Genomic DNA, 15,032 nt, shown 5'->3' on the forward strand with positions numbered 1-15,032 from the left:
TTGGGTCTACAGATGTCCCCGGTACATGGGTTATACTTTTTAAGTATGTGCATGAAACAGAGTGAAAATAGCACTGGACTGAGAGAAAACTTGGTTCCTAGTCCTGAGTCTAAGTAGTTGTGACCTTGAGCAAGCTCTTTCAACTATTTCCCTGGGCTTCAGTTTCCTTCTTTGCAAAACAAAGAACTTGTTCTCTAAGGTTGCTGGCAATTTTAAGAATTACAAGCTGTCTGATTTTCTTTTGGGAGGGGTGTACCTGAGTGTTGAGTAAACTTTGGTTAACCGGGTGGAGGCTAAGAGGGGCATAAGGAAGACGACTAGGCACCCCTCTGTTTTTCAGTCGGAAGCAGCCGACCCAGTGAGTCTATGGACCTGTGAGGTCCCTGAAACTACTTTCCACTTCCCACCCTGATTCCTGGAGTAGAGTCAGTTGTTGTTCAACAAATAATGAGTGAATGTGTGAAGGAAATGAATGACAAGTGGACCTGCAACTGCGCAATTATCTAGCGAGTTCCTGCAAAAAATTACCAACACCCAGCCTTTCCTCCGAGGCTTCAAGGCGACTCTCGGAGTGTGAACTCCCCGCAGTTCAGAGACCAAGCCATTCGCATCTCCTTCCGCTGAGAGGTCAGCTGTCCGGCGGAGGGAGGGGGCGGAGCCGCGCGCCCCGCCCACGCCGCCGCGCCCCGCCCCTCGCCGCGCGCCCGGCCTATGACCACGCGCGCCTCAGGCCGCCGGGAGTCGGGCCGGCATTGCGCTATCTCTGCGTCGCTCGGGGCCGGCGCCCGCGGCACCGCGCAGGTGGGTGGGATCGCGGCGGAGAGAGCGCGCCGGCAGGGGCGGGAGAGCGCCATGGCAGCGGCATCCAGTCCCCGCGCCGCGGCGAGGTGAGGAGCTGCTTCTTCACGGCGGAGGAGGCCACAGCCGCCCACTTGCTTCCCACGCGGGACGCGGGACGCGGCTCCGGCATGGCCGGGATCATCAAGAAGCAGATCCTGAAGCACCTGTCCCGGTGAGAGCGCCGTCCCGCCGCGGTCCCGGGCCCTTCCTAACCCCCTTCGACTCCCCTCCCGGACGCCGCGCCGCGGGCCGGCCTCCCTCCCTTCAGCCCGAGTCGGGACTCCGGGCGGCCCCCGCCTCAGCTCGAGCTGGACAGCCTTCTTCCCGCTCCGCTGGCCCCGGCCGTTGTCACCACTCTGCTCTTCCGTCGCCCTGGGCCCTTGGCGCTGGTGCCCGGCACCCCCTTCCCCCCGCAACCTACCAGCTCCTCTGTCCCCCGACCCTCAAGGATCCCCGGCGGCTACCCCTCCCTCAGTTCCCGCACCGCCGAGCAGGTCACGCCGACCTCCCTTGCATGTGACCGTCCCTCCGAGGCCCCCACGACTGCACCCTTTCCTGCCCGCCCCGGCTGTTTCCTGCCCCCGCCCCCTCCTGCTGGGACCCGCTGCCCCTCCCTCCCTCCCTTTCCCCTCCGGGTACCCACCCACCCAGCCCTCCAAGCTGCCCTCCTTCCTCGGACTGCTCCAGCCCAGCCCCTTCGTCCTCGGCCGTTCTAAGTAACCCTCGCACCCGGTCCTTCACCACCCGTTTTCCACTCGGATGTCTAACTCCAACGCTGGTTTTCTCCTTCCCAGGAGCTCCCAGCTCCTCCTCTGGGCCGTCGGGCTGACCCTGTTGCATCACCCTTGGAAAAGATATCCCGCACCCAGGGCCGTTCCTCTGATCTCCCTGCGCCCTCCTCTGCTTCTCTTCTCATTCCACAGACTAATGCGGACAGGTCCAGAGAGTTGGGCATAAAGTTTCAATAACCTCCCCTTTAATATGTGGAGGTTTTTGACGGCCTGTGAAAAGAACCGACCGTGTCCACCTCTGCTTTGAAGCCGTTTGTTAAGCACTGTGATGTCCCTCAGTAATTTGGGCAGGAGAGGGTGGCAGGCAATCCAGTTTGCAGGTGTAACTGGATAACTGCTGACCCCTGTGTTACTGTTGGGGGCTGTCGGAACTGGTGTCCACAGAAATGGGAAGCTAGGCTTTCGCTTAATGCTCACTCCTTATTCCCAGCGGGGGTCGGCGATGCCGGAATACCCTCAGCCAGCTCGGGATCTCAGGTGGAGAGTGATTCAAGCCGCGGCCACCGTGGTCAGCGGTTTTCAGGAGGTGGGAGCAGGGGGAGGAGCCAGTCCAGACGGGACAGCGGCCTCGCACTGATCATCCTCCCTGGTCTTCTCTCTGTGGGTGGGCAGTATGTGGGCACTATTGCTGCCACTGCGTCCCCTCTCCCGGTTGGCACTACGACTTACTGTTACTTTAATTTTAGACTTTAATTAGTAATAGGTTGAGATACACCTTTTAATCACCACGTTATAAAAGTAAGAGCAGATTGGCCGCTGGAGCTAGAAAGTGCCTTTGGATCCTTTGCTAGGATTAACCCCTTAATATATTCTTTTCAGGTAGTACTGTTTTCATCTGGATGTTCCATGGGTTTGGTTGTTCTGTGTAAAGATTTAAATGAAAGTAGGACTAATGATACTTTGAATGAACATAGAATCAGAATTTTAGAGTTTAGAGATGATCTCACCTAACAAAATATTGTGTTTAAGAGCCCAGGCCTTTCCTGGTTTACTCTCTTCAGCTGTAAAATGAGGACAATAATAGTATCTAACTTAAAAGGTTATTGTGAAGGTTGCATGAATTAATATATGTAAGGACTTAGCACAGTGCCTTGCACATAGTGAATACTCAATAAAACACAAAGTATGGTTAATTTTTGGGCCTCTGCTTGTGTGACAGCAACAAGTATAAGTCAGACTTTTCCAGAAAAACCCGTTTTTGTGAACAGTTAATTTTTTATATATGTTCCCGGGTGGGGGGTATGAACCCCTAAAGCACATGCCTGAACCCTGCAAGGCATTCTGGACCCAGGTGAATAGTCCATGACTAGTTCAACCTCTCATGCTGTGGCTGAGGAAACAGCCTAGAGAGGATACCTCGTTCAGTGGAAGGTAAGGTGTGGTGGAAGAAAACCAGCTTCCTACTAGTGTACTTTCCCCTGAGGACCCACATACTCTGTGTACTTCATATCCCGATGAGGACAGGGTTTTTAAAGAGGAAACTTAATAGTCTATGCTAACATATTCAGTGAATCCTTAGTGAACAAACTATCTCTTTTATTTTTATTTATTTATTTATTTCAAACTATCTCTTTTAGATGAAGTAGGAATAGATATGGCAGACATTGGGAGAAATTGCTGGTTTCTTCAGGGTTGGGTGGTTGCTTGAGGAGGAGAAGGAGGAAGTTATTCAGGGCTCCAGGAAGAGGTCTGGGACATTAGCGTGGTTGAAGGAAAGGTCAAACTCCTGGGGCCTTTGTATTTGTTTGACTTGGAATAACTGGCTAAGCATGTGTGACATTTGTGTCTCTATGGGCTCTACTGCACCTGCAGAGGCTGGCCTGCCTGGAGGAGAACTAGCTTCTGTGGCTTGCCAAACCTGAGGGGGAGAGAGAGGAGAGAAAGAGACCGAGTTACTAGGCTAAGTAAACATTTGTAGGCGTTTAATAATTACTTGTTGCTGATGATGACAGTGCCACTTGACTTGGAGGGAAGTGTCTGATAGCAGGAAAGATATCCCAGTGACTTCCATAGTCTGTTTAATTTTAGTCATGAATTTTCAGATATTAAAGTGTCTTGTTGGAATGCATCTTCCTCCTTAGTAGAGTATTTTGGTAAACAAGATTTGAGGGAAGTGCTATTTAAAATATTTTTGTTAAGTGCCTACTGTAGACAAGGCACTGGGCACTGGGGATTCGGCAGGGAAGAAATGTAAACGTCTTTTAAGGGCTTTAACCTATGGTTTGTATGATTGCTGTGTAATACAAGTAGCTTCAATGCACAAAATTCATTTAAATAGACCCAGGAGACCTTCACTTAGAAACAAAAGTGATTATTTAAAAAATATCCAAATTGATTTTTCACTAAGTTAGATTTTTCTTGTTTTAGCTAATGACCTTAGCTAATGACCTTTTATTACACAAGTAAGAGGAAATATGATTGTGAAGTAAGTCAGGGGACTATGGTTCATGGAAAGAGCAAGGACTCTGGAGCCAAACAAGCCAGATTCACCTTCCAGCTCTGCCACTTGAATGAACAGGCAGCCTTTCTGAGCCTTAGTGTTCTTATCTGTAAAAGATGAGAATAAGGAAGAATACTACATACCCAGCAGATTTTTTTGAGGATTGGGGATAAAGTATTGTAGTACCTGGCATGTAAATAGGGTTTATAAAAAGTAGCTGTTATAACATGGCCAGAGAAGTTAGGAACACTAACCGCAGTGTGAATGACAGCAACCCACCTGACTGGCTATTTTAGAAACCAATTAGAAGTCTTAATTATTTGCTCCAAATAGTTGCAGGAAATAATGACCTTGAGTGACAGAGACATAGCTGATAAACATGGTAGGTATTTTAAAAATATAAACATTAGGTGAAATTCAGAGGCATAGAAAATTTCAGAATCCTATGGAGAATAAGAGAGTCTGACTGTGCTCAGCCCTGTTAGCTCCTGATCAGTGCCTCCACTTGTTACTATTCTTTTTTTTTTTTTTTTAGTAATATATTTTTATTGATTTCAGAGAGGAAGGGAGAGGGAGAGAGAGATAGGAACATCAGTGATGAGAGAGAATCATTCATTGGCTGCCTCCTGCACACCGGGGATCGAGCCCGAAACCCAGGCATGTCCCCTTGACTGGAATCGAACCTGGGACCCTTCAGTCTACAGGCTGACACTTTATCCACTGAGCCAAACCAGCCAGGGCTCATTAGTATTCTTTCCCCTGAAGAGCTAGCTCATCGTGGCCACCCTGGGTGGACAGTGGTGAGCTGAAGGCTCACAGAGGCTGACTGCTTGCCCAGGGTCTGTGTAGGTGAGGGTTGGTAGGATTAGTCCCAACTTCTAGGTCAGTGATGGCGAACCTATGACATGCGTGTCAGCACTGACACGCGTAGCCATTTCTGATGACACGCGGCCGCATGCCGAGGATGAAACATTTGCTGCTCCTGAGGATGAAACATTTGCGACTAGAGTCTTGGAATTAGTTTTTTCCTCAAAGTGACACACTACCCCAGTTATGCTCAGTTTTTTGGCGAAGTTTGACACACCAAGCTCAAAAGGTTGCCCATCACTGTTCTAGGTCATGCTCCTTTATTGTCACCTTCCCTTCCCAAATACTTATTTTATGCATTTTCTAGTAATAGTCAAATCATATGTCTTTGTTTCCCTTTATCTTCTTGTGTTGCTTCAGAATATAGTGCTTTTACTTACTTAGAAAATAATAATAAGAGCCAACTGTGCAAATAAGCACTTTATAAGTCTTAGGACTATTTAAGCCTCAAACTAACTAAATAAGATAGATATTAGGCCCATTTTATAAAGAAACTAGAGGCCCGATGCACGAAATTTGTGCAAGAGTAGGCTTTCCTTCCCCTGGCTGCCAGCACTGGCTTCCCTCTGGTTCCCTCTGGCACCCGGGACTGGGCTTCCTTCCGGCTGCCAGCAGGCACCTGGGACCCCTGGCTTCCCTTGCAGCCCAGCTTCGCCCAGAAGGTCATCTGGAAGGACGTCTGGTCTAATTAGCATATTATGCTTTTATTATTATAGATGAGGCACAGAGAGGGTAAATAACTTGCCCAAAGTCATAACTAATAAGTGATGGAACTGAATTCAAATACAGGCACTTTGATTCCAGAGCTGTGCTTTTTAACCTACTCTGCTGCTATGCTGTAATGATTCTCATCTGTTGAATATTTTAAACCGAGCATACCCTTCTCACCAGCACCCACATGAAGGAATAATATTACCAGCACCCAAGAAACCCCCTGTGTCTCTGTTCATCATTACCTCCACCATAGGGTAACCACTGTCCTGATTTCTAGCAGTTTAGATTAGTTTTGTCTTTTTATGTTCTATGTAAATGGAATCACATAGTATGTATGCTTTTATGTCTGGCTTCTTTAGCTCAACATTATTTTTGTGAGATTAATCCCGATTGTTGCATCAAGGTATAGATCCTCCATTTTCATTACTGTATAGTATTGTAATTATTTACCCATTTTATTGTTAATAATGCACGTTTGGATAGTTTCCCAGGTTAGGGCTATGATGAGTAGTGTTGTTGGGAATGTGTGTCCTTTGGTGAACAAATGTACTCATATCTATTGGGGGTTTAGTAAGAGCGGATGTCTGGTTTGTAGGATATACATATATTACATTTTAATAGATATTGCCAAAAGTTTTCCAAAGTGTCTATATCAATTTATACTTTTACCCAGAAGTGTATGGGAAATCTGATTGTTCCACATCTTGCCAACACTTGGTATTTTTCATTTTAGCCATTCTGGTGGATGTGTTTTGAATTTTTTTTTAAAGTATGTTTTAATGATTTTTTTTACAGAGAGGAAAGGAGAGAGATAGAAACATCGATCAGCTGCCTCCTGCACACCCCCCACTGGAGATGTGCCCGCAACCAAGGTACATGCCCTTGACCAGAATTGAACCTGGGACCCTTGAGTCTGCAGGCCAACGCTCTATTCACTGAGCCAAACTGGTTAGGGCTTGAATTTTTTTTTTTTTTTTTACTTTGTGGTAAACCAAATGGCTACTTTATTTTTACCTCTGTTTAATTTTTAAATTTCGATCTATTTATAAATTTAAGTCACAAGCAAATGTCAGAATCATGAAAACATAACACCTTTTTTTGGAAGAAATGCTCAAATTAGGTAGGTTCATTGAAAATAATTAGGGTAATTTATAAACATTTGCTCATATAACTTACTTGGAATGGATGTGACGCTTAGCTCCTTGTCAAAATAACAATCATGTACATTAAGAGAAAGGAGGGGCCCTAGCCGGTTTGGCTCAGTGGATAGAGCGTCCGCCTGCAGACTGAAGGGTCCCAGTTTGATTCCCGACAAGGGCACATGCCCAGGCTTGATCCCCATTAGGGGGCGCGCAAGAGGCAGCCAATAAATGAATCTCATCACTGATGTTTCTCTCTCTCTCTCCTCTCCCTTCCTCTCTGAAATCAATGAAATAATATATATATATATATACATATATATATATATTTAAAAGCTCCAGCTATTTTTTTCTTTTTTTTTTTTTTAATATATTTTATTGATTTTTTACAGAGAGGAAGGGAGAGGGACAGAGAGTTAGAAACATCGATCAGCTGCCTCTTGCACACCCCCCACTGGGGATGTGCCCGCAACCAAGGTACATGCTCTTGACCGGAATCGAACCCGGGACCCTTGAGTCTGCAGGCTGACACTCTATCCACTGAGCCAAACTGGTTTCAGCGAAATAATATATTTTTAAAAGAGAGAGAGAGAGAGAGAGAGAGAGAGAGAGAGAGAGAGAGAAAGAGAAAGAGAGAGAAAGAGAAAGAAAGAGAGAAAGAAAGAAAGAGAGAAAGAAAGAAAGAGAGAGAGAAAGAAAGAAAGAGAAAGAAAGAGAGAGAGAAAGAGAGAGAGAGAGAGAGAGAGAAAGAAAGAAAGAAAGAAAGAAAAGAAAGAAAGAAAGAGAAAGAGAAAGGAGGGGCCAGTTGGTATGGCTCAGTGGTTGAGTGTTGACCTATGAACCAGGTCACGGTTCCATTTCTGATCAGGGAATATGCCTGGATTTCGGGCTCGATCCCCAGTGTGGGGTGTGCAGAAGGCAGCTGTTCTATGATTCTCATCATTGATGTTTCTATCCCTCTCCCTTCCTCTCTGAAATCAATAAAAATGTATTTTTTTAAAAAAAAAAGAGAGAAAGGAGGGGCTGTTCTTCAGGCATTTGGGTTTTTGTTTGGTCTTCAGTCTAACCTGGATATTAAATAGTTTCATTTTGTTTTGTAAACTTATACCCCATTTTTACTAAAGAAACTAAAATTTGAATTTCATAGCTTTTGTATTACAATCCTTATATCTTTCCAAGGGTAAAATGGTTGTTTTGTGTCTTAAAACTAGCATTTAAAAGCAATAAAAATATAAAAGCAGCATTGTCATATGTATCTGACACAAATAATGAAATTGTCTGTTTTGAAAAATTGAGAGATACATCAAGGTAGCAGAAAGAACCAGGACTTTGGATTCTGAAAGGTGGCTGTATATTTTTACTCTGTCATTTGTGTGTTCAGCAAGTCTTTTAGCTTCTTGAAGCTTCCTCATCTTTAATATGGGGGGTAATAATGCCCAATGTTGTTTTGAGGATTAGAAATATTGTATAAAAGTGCCTGGTCCTGAAAAAAATACTTAATAAATGATGACTATTACTACTTATCTTTACTTATTAAAATTGCTCAAGAGGTTGCTGTTAGTTTCTGGAGATAATGTTTTTCAGCATCTTCAAGGTTGTTCCCAACTTATCCAAATGTCTAATTTTTTAGATATTTAGGAATTATGTTTCTTAACATTTTAATACAGAGAGGTAGAGATGAATGCTCTGTATCAGTGCTTAAGGCGAGAAGGAAACAAGGACTGTCCTGTTCATCATGTTTTTCATCAAGGCATACTACAAGGAGTAAACTTTGACCTCAGCATAGGTGAAATAGTTGAAATGTATACACTAGGTTGGGTCCTTAGAGGATTTACTTATATAGAGAGTCTAAGAAGATAGCACAATTATATACAGTATTCTTAGAGTGAACAGAAAATAGAAGTCATTTAGTTACTCTCACCTAATATAGAATCTGCTTGAGTAATAATCTGTAAGTATAACATTAATCACTGAAAAAAATTCTTTTTAACACAGCTCAATTCTCTACAGCCCCTGGAGTGTGTCCTCCACGATGGCAGGGATTGTGTCCCTTGGCTGCTTCGAAAACCAGAGAATTTGAGGATGCTTTGAGTGGGTGAAGTGGGTGCAGGAGTGCAGGCAGGAACTCAGGGAACCTTAGACTTGAGAGGTACAGGGGATGAGTGGGTGAGGAGGTCTGAAGGGCAATGAAATCCAATTCACCCAACATCATTAAGGGATCTTTTATATTTGTGTGATGAGGCAAGTACTTGCTACTGGAGATGATTGTAGATATTAGAACACTTCCTGGTATTTATAAGCTGTAGACTCAATCAATATCTATAGTAAAGGGGAAATCTAATGTTTAAAATAATATATATTAGTGTGAGCGCGCCAAATCCTAACCACTAGACCACCAGAGAACCTACATTAGTGTATTATTAATTAGATTTTACCTTCTTGCCATAAAAACAAGGACTGGATGTATTATAAAATATTTGTTTTACTTGCTTATAGCAATTGTTGTTTTACATGTATAATCAGTCTTTATAGTACACTAGAGGCCTGGTGCATGAAATTCGTGCACGGCGGGGGGTGTCCCTCAGCCCAGCCTGCACCCTTTCCAATCTGGGACCCCTTGAGGGATGTCTGACCACCCATTTAGGCCCAATCCCAGTGGCCTAGCAGCTCCAGGCCTCTGGGCAGTGTGGGAAGGCAGAAAGGCGGCTCCAGGCCGGAGCCAAGGTGGTGCTAGCAGCCAGGGGAAGGAAGGCCCATTCTTGCACGAATCTTTGTGCATTGGGCCTCTAGTATGCTAATAATATGCTAAGGCTGCTCAACCGCTCACTAAGACGTGTTCTGACCACCATGGGGCAGACCCTCCGACCAGTAGGTTACCTTGTGCCTGGGGTCTGGCCAATTGGGACTGAGTGAGACGGGCTGGACACGCCCTGGAGCCCTCCTTCAGTCCCGCCCTGGTTGGCCAACCTCCCGTGTCCCTCCCCAGCCCTGATCATGCCCTGATGGGTCCCTTGGCCTGGCCTTTGCCTTTTCGCATTTTGGGAACCTTCAGGGGATGTCGGAGAGCTGGTTTCAGCCCAATCCCGCAGGCCAGGCCAAGGGACCCACTGGTGCCCGAATTAGTACACTGGGCCTCTAGTAGCGTTATAATGTTGAGTTGGGTCCCAAATTAGCCCATATATAAAAGCCATATATGGTATAAGCTCACTAGATGGAGTTCTGGGTCTTGGTTGTTAGGGACCATTTGAAGTAAGAGGGAAGATGAAGTAGAAGGAAAAGTTTTTTCTTTCCTATTTCTTGGAGTAAGATCTTTTAGATCATCGAGATCATTATATCTCTGCAAAAACTTTTTAGGTTGTGATTGAGGGATGTGACCAGCATTTCACGAGCATCTGGGACAGTGATCGGCAAACTGCGGCTCACGAGCCACATGCGGCTCTTTGGTCCCTTGAGTGTGGCTCTTCCACAAAATACCAAGGCCTGGGCGAGTCTATTTTGAAGAAGTGGCATTAGAAGAAGTTTAAGTTTAAAAAATTTGGCTCTCAAAAAGAAATTTCAATCATTGTTGATATTTGGCTTTGTTGACTAATGAGTTTGCCGACTACTGATCTGGGATATGCTGATGTCATGCAGTTCCCAGAATAATTTTGCGCAAAGAAGCATTATCATTTGTCTTTTTTGACTTTGAATGATTCTTGATATTTACATGGGTGAATTACCTGTTTAGATTATATAAACCTAGAATCCAACTGTTTTACATATAAACACAAAGTATTGCATAACTTTAAACTACAGTGAATTCCAGGTCTGCAACTGGGGGAAGATTGTTTTGAACTTTCCCAAGTGTTTGTCACCATTTTAGAAAATGTAATTCTTGGCAGTACCATTCCTGGAATTGAATCTGTTTGGGTTGAGAACCACTGACTTAGACTAAATTCTGAAACGGCTGAAGTTTGCTCTTGATACACTCTCCTTTCTCTCCTTTGTGTCTCTTTTTCACTTACTAAGGCCCCTGTACATGTGCACCCCATTGTGCTGATTCTACCTTCACCCATCTGCTACCATACCCCCTCTCCCAACCAGGTGTGCATGCTCTGCTCATCTCACTTTCTCACCAAAATTCCCAATTCTTTAGGATATATGATTTTAGCTGAGTCAAGGGGGGAAAGTAGAGTACATATTTTGGAGCAGGAATGCTATTCTAATTAGACCATCTCTAATTCAGAATAAGTCCTACAGGGTCAGCTCACCTAAGCTACTCTTGTTTTCATAGCTTCTGAATCCACAGGTACTCTGGAAGTTCCTAGTTTGTTTTTGATTTTCCAAAATGATTTCTGTTGCAGTGGTAGTGGGCATGGGGTAGGGTCTGGGCAGCTGTTTGTGGTATGTATGAGTCATTTGAAAGTTGGGGAATTCCAATATGTAGAAAATCCAGATTAGGGTGGGCTAAATTCATTCAAATTGGCTGCCTCTAATCGTCTGGTCTAGTGCTTTCCCAGGCAGAGCAGAAAACATACATTTTCCTTTTCTAATGTTTTCCTTCCTTCCTTCCTTCCTTCCTTCCTTCCTTCCTTCCTTCCTTCCTTCCTTCCTTCCTTCCTTCCTTCCTTCCTTCCTTCCTTCCTTCCTGGCAGAGGAAAATTGTACTGATTTGAGAGGTTATGAGACTGCATTTTGTGTCACTGGCCTATAGAGTTTGAGGGTAAAGCACAGCTAGAAACAATATTGGAGAGAGAGGCTAGATAATAGAGGCCTATGTGCTATGCCAAGGGATCTGGATATAAGGCTCAGTTTGTCTTTGTTGCCATTGACCTGGGCCTGAGGCAACTGGAACTTCTCTAAACCTCTATACCTTTGTTAATTTTGTTGAAAAGTAGATGGTAAAGTGTAGTTAAGTTCTTGATCCAGGTGGCTTGTTTTTTTAAAAATCTTCTTTTCAATTACAGTTAACATACACTATTATGTTATATTCAGGAGTATACCCCAGTGATTAGACATTATATAACTTACTAAGTGATTATCCTGATAAATCTCACACCCATTTGACACCATACATAGTTTATTAGAATAATATTGACTATATTCCCTATGCTGTACTTTACATCCCCATGACTATTCTGTAACTACCGATTTGTACTTCTAAATCCCTTCACCTTTTTCACTCATCCTACTAACCTCCCCATCTGGCAACCATCAAAATGTTCTCTTTCTCTGAGTCTGTTTCTGTTCTGCTTGTTTGTTTATTTTGATTTTTAGATTCAGTTGTTTTAAAGTATGTATTTATTGCCATTTTACTCATCTTTTTCTTCTTCTTAAAGAATATCCTTCAACATTTCACTTAATACTTGTTTGGTGGTAATGAACTCCTTTAGCTTCTTCTTGTCTGGGAAGCTCTTTATCTGTCCATAGGTTCTAAGATAGCTTTGTTGAGTAGAGTGATCTTGGCTGTAGGTCCTTGATTTTCATCACTTTGACTATTTCTTGCTGCTCCTTTCTGGCCGGCAAAGTTTCTGTTGGGAAATCAACTGACAGTATTATAGGAGCTCCCTTGTGGGTAACTAATTGCTTTTCTCTTGCTGCTTTTAGGGTTTTCTCTTTGTCTTTATCCTTTTGCATTTTAATTATGATGTGTCTTGGTGTGGGCCTCTTTGGGTTCATCTTATTTGGGAGTCTCTGTTCTTCCTGGACTTGTATGATATTTCCTTTTCCAGGTTAGGGAAGTTTTCTGTCATTGTTTTTTCAAATAGTTTTTCAATATTTTGCTTTCTCTCTTTTTTCTCCCAGCACTTCCATGATGCAAATGTTGGTATGCTTGAAGTTTGTCACAGAGGCTCTTTACATTGTCTTTATAATTTTGGATTCTTTTTTTCTTTTTGCTGTTATCATTGGGTGTTTTTTTGCTTCATTATATTCCAAATCACTGATTTGAATCTCGGCTTCGTCTACTGTGCTGTTGATTCCCTGTAAATTATTCTTCGTTTCAGTTAGTATATCCTTCATTTCTGACAATCTAGATGAAATGTACAAAATTATTTGAAAAACATAACTTATCAGAACTGTCAAAATGAAATAGTATATCTGAGTAGCTCTATATCTATTAAAGAAATTGCATTTGTTCTCAAAACCTTTTTCACAAAGAAACCTATAGGCCCAGATAGTTTTATTGGTGATTTCTATAGAACATTTAACGAAAAAATAGTACCTAATTTACACAAGTTATTTTAGAAAATAAAGAAAGGAAACACTTCCAAACTTGTGTTATTTGTTGTTGTTGTTGTTGTTTGTTTTAATATTTTTATTGATTTCAGAGAGGAAGGGAGAGGGAGAGAGAGATAGAAACATCAATGATGAGAGAGAATCATTGATTGGCTGCCTCCTGCATGCCCTCTACTGAGGATTGAGCCTTCAACCTGGGCATGTGCCCCAAGACCGGAATCAAACCCGGGACCCTTCAGTCCACAGGCCGATGCTCTATCCACTGAGCTAAACCAGCTAGGGCTTTTTTTGTGTGTTTTGTTTTTTGTTGATCCTAACCCGAGGATATTTTGCCATTGATTTTTACGGATAGTGGAAGAGAGAGGGAAAGACAGAGAGGAACATCAATGTGAGAGAAACACATTGATTGGTTGCCTCCTCCTACATGAGCCCTGACCAGGGCCCAGGCCGGGGAGGAGCATGCAACCAAGGTATGTGCCCTTGACCAGAATTGAACCCGGGACCCTTCAGTCTGTGGGCTGACACTCTATCCACTGAGCCAAATCAGGAAGGGCTCCAAACTCGTTTAATAAGTCTATCATAACTCTGGTAACAAAATCCTGATAAAGATGTTGTAGGCAACATGAATGAATGTCTATGTTGAAAATCTAATGACTTATTTTTTAAAAAGTTATTAGAACTAATAAGTTTAGCAAGGTTGCAGAATATGAGATCAAAATACAAATTTCAGTTGTCATAGAGATTGGAAATGAAGAAGTAAAACTTACCTATTCACAGATAATATAATTATTTATATGCAAAATCCTGAAGAATCTACAAAACAACTACTAGAGTGAATAACTGAATTGAATAAGGTTGTAGGATATCCCTAATTGGTTTGGCTCAGTGGATAGAGTGTCAGCCTGTGGACTCAGGGGTCCCAGGTTCGATTCCGGTCAAGAGCATGTACCTTGGTTGAGGGCACATACCCAATAGGGGTTGTGCAGGAGGCAGCTGATCGATGTTTCTCTCTCATTGATGTTTCTAACTCTTTATCCCTCTCCCTTCCTCTCTGTAAAAAATCAATAAAATATATTAAAAAAAAAGGTTGCAGGATATAAGGTCAATATAGAAATATACTTTTAGAGCTATGTTTTAGCAGAACACACTAGAAAAAACAAATTTCCTTTACAAATAGTGTCAAAAGTATAAAATATATAGAAATAAATTTAAGAAAAGTTGTATGCTAAACTACAAAACATTGCTGGGAGGAATTAAAGAAGACTTAAATAAATATGTCATATCTTAAATGTATACCATGTTCAAGGATAGGCTTACTGATTTTTGTTAATACTATGTGAATCTCCAAATCCAGTTACAGAGTCAATGCAATTCCAATCAGAATTTCAGCAGATGCTTTTTTTTTTTTTTCTGACAAATTAGCAGGCTGATTTAAAAGTTTATATGAAAATGAAAAGGACATAGAATGGATAAAATAATCTTGAAAAAATGAGAGGGTTTATACTACTTTCAAGACTTAAAATGAAATTACAGTAATAGAGTGTGGTAATGGCATAAGGATAAATAGATCAGTAGAACAAAATGGAAAGTTCAGAAATAAGCCACTGTATATAAATTGCACCTCAAATAAGACAAAACCACTTAAAAAACCCAACATTTTAAACAACAAACAAAAATCTATAAGGAAAGAATTTTCTCCTAAGAAAGTCATATATCTATCTGTTCATGCAGAAGTTTTTTATTTCTTTAAACAATAGTTTTTTTAAATATATTTTATTGATTTTTTTACAGAGAGAGTAAGGGAGAGGGATAGTTACAAACATCGATGAGAAATATCAATCAGCTGCCTCCTGCACGCCCCCTACTGGGGATGTGCCTGCGACCAAGGTACATGCCCTTGACCGGAATCGAACCTGCGACCCTTCAGCCCACAGGCCGATGCTCCATCCACTGAGCCAAACCCATCAGGGCTAAACAATAGTTTTTAAAAAAACATTTTAAAAAATTGATTTTAGAGAGAAAGGA

General features: G+C 42.6%; 1 protein-coding gene across 1 annotated transcript in view; it reads left to right on the forward strand.

Annotated features, from left to right (window-relative positions):
* Positions 1-756: 756 nt before the first annotated feature.
* The window catches only part of BLTP3A (bridge-like lipid transfer protein family member 3A), a 62,398-nt gene continuing 48,122 nt past the window's right edge, over positions 757-15,032 (forward strand). Inside the window, exon 1 of the mRNA XM_054722066.1 lies at positions 757-1,012. Coding sequence (XP_054578041.1) covers positions 969-1,012 — 44 coding nt within the window. The 5' untranslated portion in view covers positions 757-968. The remainder of the gene's footprint in view (positions 1,013-15,032) is intronic.

This window comes from Eptesicus fuscus, chromosome 10 (assembly GCF_027574615.1).
Source record: "Eptesicus fuscus isolate TK198812 chromosome 10, DD_ASM_mEF_20220401, whole genome shotgun sequence".
Taxonomy (NCBI): domain Eukaryota; kingdom Metazoa; phylum Chordata; class Mammalia; order Chiroptera; family Vespertilionidae; genus Eptesicus; species Eptesicus fuscus.